The sequence below is a fragment of the Nerophis ophidion genome, linkage group LG15, assembly GCF_033978795.1.
Source record: "Nerophis ophidion isolate RoL-2023_Sa linkage group LG15, RoL_Noph_v1.0, whole genome shotgun sequence".
Taxonomy (NCBI): domain Eukaryota; kingdom Metazoa; phylum Chordata; class Actinopteri; order Syngnathiformes; family Syngnathidae; genus Nerophis; species Nerophis ophidion.
In genome coordinates this window covers 5,216,996-5,225,775 of record NC_084625.1, presented here as the reverse complement: position 1 = coordinate 5,225,775, position 8,780 = coordinate 5,216,996, and the positions used below count along the sequence as shown (strand labels likewise).

At 39.9% G+C, this 8,780-nt stretch overlaps 1 protein-coding gene across 1 annotated transcript in view; it reads left to right on the top strand.

Annotated features, from left to right (window-relative positions):
• zbtb47b (zinc finger and BTB domain containing 47b) overlaps positions 1-8,780 on the top strand; it is a 45,491-nt gene continuing 36,711 nt past the window's right edge. The window contains exon 1 of the mRNA XM_061921286.1: positions 1-386. Coding sequence (XP_061777270.1) covers positions 384-386 — 3 coding nt within the window. The 5' untranslated portion in view covers positions 1-383. The remainder of the gene's footprint in view (positions 387-8,780) is intronic.

Sequence of the window (8,780 nt, the reverse complement as noted above, 5' to 3'; positions counted from 1 at the left end):
CAGCCGGTCAGGAAACGCACTTTTGCGGGGCGAAAACTCACATTCCTGCGTGCAAACGCTGTGATTTTGGTGCTGCGTGCACTTCCCTCCACGTTTAAGGGCGCAGTGTCTCTTTAAAAATCCAAAAAAAAAGAAAAGCTCCCATATGATCCACGAGCTCCAATCAAAGCAATTCCTCCTGCAAAAAAAAAAAAAAAAAAAAAGAGAGAACCCGAGCTGAGCATTTGCGTGTGCTTGTGTGCTCCAGCAGCAGATCCGTCCTGCCGAGCACAATGTGAAACATCTGCGCTGGAGGTGTTGATGGCGCAGCGGACACCGGGGACACCGGCGCTGGAGCAGCGAGTGCGGGACTCCTTGCAGCCTCTGGCCGCCACCGGACCAAAATGGTAGGCGACACTTTTGGCTCTCTGCTTGTTGCGAATACTTCAAACTTCACACTTTGTCGCCACCTTCTTCTTCTTCGTCTGCACAAGTTACCGGGAATGCAAGACGCACGAGTGTGGGAATGGGCATGCTTTTATTTTGACAGGTGCACGCTAGTTTCCTATTGTGAGGCGGCCGGAAGTGATGGCGTGTCTCGGGGTCATGTAGGGATGCTGCTCCGCTGCTAATCCCGCTGCTTCACATCTGGATGCTGGGGTTAATATCTGGGTCAGGTCACTTATTATCAAGCATAAGCAGCCACCATTTCTCACTTTCGGCTTCGCCTTTGACCTTCGAGGGCCACCGTACCATATGTTTGTTTTTGTCGGCGTGGAAAACATTGCACCAGAACGTGGATGTAAGTCTTAGTTGGAAAGGAGTGGAACTTTGTTGTCATTGCACTTAAAAAGTACAACATTTACAGGTTTGACACCCCCAAAAAACAGAAAAATATCTCAAGCGATAGTGTCACGAAAAAATAAATAAATAAATTAAAAAAAAATATATATATATGTATATATATATATATATTAGGGCTGGGCAACGATTAAAAAGTTTAATCGAAGTTAATCGGACTATTTCTCCGATTAATCACGATTAACCGCATTGTATACGCAAAGCCCAATAATGAATTCAAAAGTAGTGTGTAGTGCACCTTTATTGGAATATTCTCCCACATGAACAAAAGCGCCAAAACATTTGTTGTGCAAACACAATTTAAATCAGTCCTTGTTAAACAGTAGCAGTTAAATAGCATATTTTATGAAAATCAACTCCAAAAATGTAAATACAAACATTTAAGCTTATTGCCACTGCCAGGGTATTTAAGTTATCCTGTTTGTTATGGAAAATAAATATAATCTACATACAAATCTTTGAGCCACAATCATAACATCTGAACAGGCAATTTCTGAGGTAACAGCAGAAACATTTTTTTTTTTATCAGGGATCTTATGTTTAAAAAACCTATATTATAGGTAGTGGGCTGTTTTAGGGAATTTTTGATCAAATGATCCGTAGTAGCAATATTAATAATGTTGTGTTTATTCTGCGTAGTGCACTTAAAATAATTATGACCATATCTAGGAATTGATATGATGGGAATTTTCCGAATGTTTGCTTGGTGCTTTGATAAACTGAACGCATATACATGGTACTATATTGTGATGTTATGAGCCAGGGAAAAAAGAACTACCCTACCCAGCATGCAACAGGAGTGACGAGCATGCGTTGTGTCGCCATGACGGCATCTTGTATGTTGTGATATGCACGCTCTGAAAGTAAACATTAAGAACTCAGCCAACACTCCTGGTCTGCATTATTCATAAATAGACAGACAACACATATACTCCGCTGCTTCACAGGCCGCTGGATGTAGCCGGCAAAGTATTCCCATGCTAGCTAGCCGGTCTAGCAAGCACGCCTCATTCAGTCCAAAACGGCCCGATCTATCCACATTCAGAATTGTCTGGCGGTCATAAGTGATCCCGGAGTGACCACGCAGTAAGCCAGCCATGAAATTTGCAGAATTGTCCGGTATTTTTGCCAAATGTTCCATCTTTACCAAGAGCCCCTCCACGCCATCTTGTTAAGAAAAGGCGTTAACAAAATAAAAGCATGTAAACAACATACGCAAATGTGCGATAAAATAATTGTCGGCGTTAATAGATTGATGAGTTAACGCCCCAAGTGGAGGAGTTCAAGTACCTAGGAGTCTTGTTCACGAGTGGGGGAAGAGTGGATCGTGAGATCGACAGGCGGATCGGTGCGGCGTCTACAGTAATGCGGACGTTGTATCGATCCGTTGTGGTGAAGAAGGAGCTGAGCCAGAAGGCAAAGCTCTCAATTTACCGGTCGATCTACCTTCCCATCCTCACCTATGGTCATGAGCTCTGGGTCATGACCGAAAGGATAAGATCACGGGTACAAGCGGCCGAAATGAGTTTCCTCCGCCGGGTGGCGGGGCTCTCCCTTAGAGATAGGGTGAGAAGCTCTGCCATCCGGGAGGAACTCAAAGTAAAGCCGCTGCTCCTCCACATCGAGAGGAGCCAGATGAGGTGGTTCGGGCATCTGGTCAGGATGCCACCCGAACGCCTCCCTAGGGAGGTGTTTAGGGCACGTCCAGCTGGTAGGAGGCCACGGGGAAGACCCAGGACACGTTGGGAAGACTATGTCTCCCGGCTGGCCTGGGAACGCCTCGGGATCCCCCGGGAAGAGCTAGACGAAGTGGCTGGAGAGAGGGAAGTCTGGGCTTCCCTGCTTATGCTGCTGCCCCCGCGACCCGACCTCGGATAAGCGGAAGATGATGGATGGATGGATGGATGGAGTTAACGCGTAATTAACACATTAATTTGCCCACCCCAAATATATATATATTATTTTTTTTATTTATTTATTTATTTTTTTTTTTTGTGACACTATAGCTTGAGATGTTTTTTTGGGGGTGTCAAACCTGGAAATGTACTTTTTAAGTGCAATGACAATAATGTTTTTTGTTTTGTTTTTTTTATTTTGTTTTTTTTTTGGTGTTGATGGCGCATATGTATATACATGTATGTATGTATGTATGTTTGTATGTATGTATATATAGATAGTATATTAATATATATATATATATGTGTATCCATTTTCAACCGTTTGTCCCTTTTGGGGTCGCGGGGGGTCGCTGGAGCTGTCACGCCAAATTTCTTCTCCCTACAAAACACACCCCCGCCCATTTACTTCCGGGGTCATGATTATTACAGACGTTTTGTTAACGCTATATTCTAGAAAGCTAACGCTATATTATAAAAATACAGACGTTTTGTTAACGTTATATTATAAAAAAAACACTTTACAAACACAAGCTATGGGATGACATAAGAGGAAAGGTGACCCCGGAAATAAATGCGTCATCCCATAGCTTGTGTTTGTAAATTTGTTTTTTAATTTTTTTTTATAATATAACAAAACGTCTGTATTTTTATAATATAGCGTTATATTTTTATAATATAGCGTTAACAAAACGTCTGTATTAATCATGACCACGGAAGTAAATGGGGGGGGGGGAGTTTTTGTAGGGGGGAAGAAATTTGGCGTGACAGAGCCTATCTCAGCTGCATATATATTAAAATAAATAAATGTGTATGTATGTAGATATATATATATTAGGGCTGCGAATCTTTGGGTGTCCCACGATTCGATTCAATATACTGCCATGCTGAAATTATATCTAGGGACGTGGCGCAGTGGGATAGTGGCCGTGCGCAACCCGAGGGTCCTTGGTTCAAATCCCACCTAGTACCAACCTCGTCACGTCCGTTGTGTCCTGAGCAAGACACTTCACCCTTGCTCCTGATGGATGCTTGTTGGCGCCTTGCATGGCAGCTCCCTCCATCAGTGTGTGAATGTGTGTGTGAATGGGTAAAATGTGGAAGTAGTGTCAAAGCGCTTTGAGTACCTTGAAGGTAGAAAAGCGCTATACAAGTACAACCCATTTATCATTTATTTATTTAATATTGATACTGTTGTTGATAATATTCATTTTTGTTTCACTACTTTTGGTTTGTTCTGTGTGGTGTTTGTGTCTCCTCTCAATTGCTCTGTTTATTGCAGTTCTGAGTGTTGCTGGCTCAGGTTTAGTTTTGGAATTGGATTGCATTGATGTGGTATTGCTGTGTAGTGGTTTGTTGGATTGATAAAAAAAAAAAAAAAAATTTAAATAAATGATAAATGGGTTGTACTTGTATAGCGCTTTTCTACCTTCAAGGTACTCAAAGCGCTTTGACACTACTTCCACATTTACCCATTCACACACACATTCACACACTGATGGAGGGAGCTGCCATGCAAGGCGCCAACCAGCACCCATCAGGAGCAAGGGTGAAGTGTCTTGCTCAGGACACAACGGACGTGACGAGGTTGGTACTAGGTGGGAATTGAACCAGGGACGCTCGGGTTGCGCACGGCCACTCTCCCCACTGCGCCACGCCGTTTAAAATGAGAATTTAAAATGAGAATCGATTCTGAATCGCACAACGTATTGGATTTGTATTCGTACCCCTAATATATATATATATATATATATATATATATATATATATATATATATATATATATATATATATATATATATATATATATATAGGAGGGAGTGGAAAGAGGAAAAATAGGAAGACTGAGGGGGAAATTGTGGGGATAAGACAGAAGGACAACAACAGCAAACACAACAAAAACAATAGAACAACATCAGCAAATAGGATATGGTAAAAGTGATATTAAAGGAGCAGATAGTGAAATGAATAATAATACAGAAACGACAATGAAAATTATTGCACTACAAAAGGAGCGATACAAATACCAATACAAATAGCACTATTGATAATGAATATTAACAATGATTACCTCTATTATCAACAATACAATTGTTCAAATGCAACAATACATATATTTGAAATTAATGAAATAAATAAGTTTATTTCGGGTCATATAATCAACCATCAACCACCATTTGACCCCTTTAATGCGCCCTATAATCCCGTGCACCTTATGTATGAAAAAAGATGAAAAATAGACCATTCATCAGCAGTGCGCCTTATAATCACCAAGTTTTCGTTTGATACCGCCCCGCTGATATTTTGGAACCACTGTACTGAATTATATTGCAATACCGTTCTATCCGTATATAAATGGCACAATTTAGCATTCGAAATGCAACAGAGAACAAAATGTGTTGCTAACTCCCAAGTTCTTCCGAAGGTGGAATTGGCAGGGAAAGTGATACATTAGCTAGGTGGTAGTTCACTGCCACTAGGGGGCATACTCAGTGATGGTTCTCTTGTCCAGAACATCTCTCCGGTAAGTTCCTTGTCTGAAAAAGTTGCTGTCACAGTGGAGGTGCGGTGTGATGTCCTTTGATAGATTGTCAGCTCGCGTCTTCGTCCTCGCGGCCCGATGTGACTTTTACGTAAGCGTCTATTCACGACATTCCTGGCCACCCTCGACTCCGAGGCCTCGCTATCTCCCGCTGCCAAGCCAGGGAACTGTCTGCCCGGTGAAAAGTGCAGCCATCCTGCAGCCCGGCAACAAACCCCAGTCGACAGCAGAGTCCACTCCGCTAATTTATGCCCCTGAGATTAGAAGCTGTGGACAACATGGCAGAATGTTGCTTCAAATGGCAACACTTTGTTTTTTACACCATTCCCAAAACTTTGTCTAATTGAACCCCCCATGGCTTTGGAGTGCGTGTGGCTTTCGAGCACATCCAAACGTGGACTTTGCTAACGAAGTGCTAGCTTTGGGCCTATTGGTCTTTTTCAATGGACTGGCGATCAGCTGATGAGTCCCAGTCTTGACATCCTCAAGATTGTACTCGCATGGAAGATTCCTTCACAATGGATGGACGCTCAGGGAGACGCGATTATTACATTTCCGTATTCCTCGTCACACATCTGCAGGAGTTGCATGAGTTCCAGGAAATGGGGCATGTCTTGCCACAACACCAGCTCCAATTTGTGAGCGAACTGCAACGGACACTAGCGATAATGCTGATACCACATCTTCATGCTCCAATATTGATACTGGAATTAAAATATGAATACTTTTGACACTTAAGTTATTTGAGATAATCTATATAAAATATATTATAATATACTGCATACATAGTTAAATATAAATATGTTAATTGATATTATTGTAGAGCAGTGGTCCCTACAGAAGAATTTTTTATAAATGTTTTTTAAATGTTTTAATTTTTTTATTAAATCATCATAAAAAAAACATACACTTACAATTAGTGCACCAACCCCAAAAACCTCCCTTTTTCATGACAAAAAATATATATATATATGAAAAAAAATTGTAGACTATTATTATAAGATACTACATACAGAGTTGAATATAAACAACTAATGTTTATTATTATTGTAGACTATTAGAAAATACTAAATACAGTGTTGAATATAAACAAATGTATGCATATTATTATTTTCGGCTATTAGAATAAACTACATACACCATGGGTGTCAAACTCTGGCCCGCGGGCCAAATCTGGCCCGCCGTGTAATTTAATTTGGCCCTTGAGCCAATATCAATTTAACATTAGAGCTGGCCCGCCGGTGTTATACAGCGTCGGTGCCGCTGTAACACCGCATTCACCCCTAATACTCATACTTGCCAACCCTCCTAATTTTCCCGGTAGACTCCCGAAGTTCAGTCCCCCTCCCAAAAATCTCCCGGGGCAACCATTCTCCCGAATTTCTACCGATTTCCACCTGGACAACTATATTGGGGGCGTGCATTTAAGGCACTGCCTTTAGCGTTCTCTACAACCTGTCGTCACGTCCGCTTTTCCTCCATCTTAACAGTGTGTCACATAATATTTGTGGCTTTTACACACACGCACAAGTGAATGCCATGCATACTTGGTCAAGCCATACAGGTCACACTGAGGGTGGCCGTATAAACAACTTTAGCACTGTTCCAAATATGCGCCCCACTGTGAACCCACACCAAACAAGAATGACAAACACATTTCGGGTGAACATCCTCACCGTAACACAACAGAACAAATACCCCTTGCAGCACTAACTCTTCCGGGAAACTTCCAGCAAACTGACCAATAATTAACGTTTTATTCATGCATTTTCTCTTGCTACTTCAAGGCTTGAATGTTTGATTCTTTCATTATTGTTGTTTTATTTTCAAATGTATTATTAGCCTGTGGAAAAAAATGTATATTTACCTCAGAAGATTGCAAATAGAAAAAAAGGCATGCTATTTTTATTTAAATTTTATTTGATATGCCATTCATATTTTTTTAATTATTATTATTATTATTTGAAACTGGATTTTGCATGTCACTAAAGTTATATACGCCTTGCTTGTTCAATATTTAATGCAAAACTTGTTTGGGTCCCTATTAAAAGGTTAATTTGTTCAACCTTGGCCCGCGGCTTTGTTCCGGTTAAAATTTTGGCCCACTCCGTATTTGAGTTTGACACTCCTGAAATACACAGTTGAATTATAAACAAGTTAATGTATATTACATTTTTAGACTATAACATACATAGTTGAATATAAACAGATGTACAGTATGTATATTATTATTGTAGACTATTAGAAGATACTACATACATAATTGAATATAAACAAGTTAATGTATATTATTATTGTAGACCATTAGAGCAGTGGTTCTCAACCTTTATTCAGTGATGTACCTCCTATAAACATTTTTTTAATTCAAGTACCCCCTAGTGCAAAGCACTTTTGGTTGAAAAAAAGAGATACAGAAGTAAAATACAGCACTATGTCATCAGTTTCTGATTTAATAAATTGTAAAACAGTGCAAAATATTGCTTATTTGTAGTCGTCTTTCTTGAACTATTTGGAAAAAAAGATTAAGAAAATAACTAAAAACTTGATGAAAAATAAACAAGTGATTCAATTATAAATAAAGATTTCTACACATAGAAGTAATCATCAACTTAAAGTGCCCTCTTTGGGGATTGTAATAGAGTTCCATCTGGATTCATGAACTTAATTCTAAACATTTCTTCTCAAAAAAAAAAAATCTTTAACATCAATATTTATGGAACATGTCCACAAAAAATCTAGCTTTCAACACTGACTATTGCATTGTTGCATTTCTTTTCACAGTTTATGAACTTACAAACCCTGTTTCCATATGAGTTGGGAAATTGTGTTAGATGTAAATATAAACGGAATACAATGATTTGCAAATCATTTCAACCCATATTCACTAGAATGCACTACAAAGACAAGATATTTGAGTTCAAACTCATACTTGTTTTTTTTTTGCAAATAATAATTAACTTAGAATTTCATGGCTGCAACACGTGCCAAAGTAGTTGGGAAAGGGCATGTTCACCACTGTGTTACATCACCTTTTCTTTTAACAACACTCAATAAACGTTTGGGAACTGAGGAAACTAATTGTTGAAGCTTTTTATAGTGGAATTCTTTCCCATTCTTGCTTGATGTACAGCTTAAGTTGTTCAACAGTCTTGTTGTCGTATTTTACGCTTCATAATGCGCCACACATTTTCGGTGGGAGACAGATCTGGACTGCAGGCGTGCCAGGAAAGTACCCGCATTCTTTAACTACGTGGCTTGGCATTGTTTTGCTGAAAAAAGCAGGTGCGTCCATGATAACGTTGCTTGGATGACAACATATGTTGCCCCTAAACCTGTATGGACCTTTCAGCATTAATGATGCCTTCACAGATGTGTAAGTTACTCATGCCTTGGGTACTAATGCACCCCCATACCATCGCAGATGCTGGCTTTTGAACTTTGAGCCTATAACAATCGGAATGGTTATTTTCCTCTTTGTTCCGGAGGACACCACGTCCACAGTT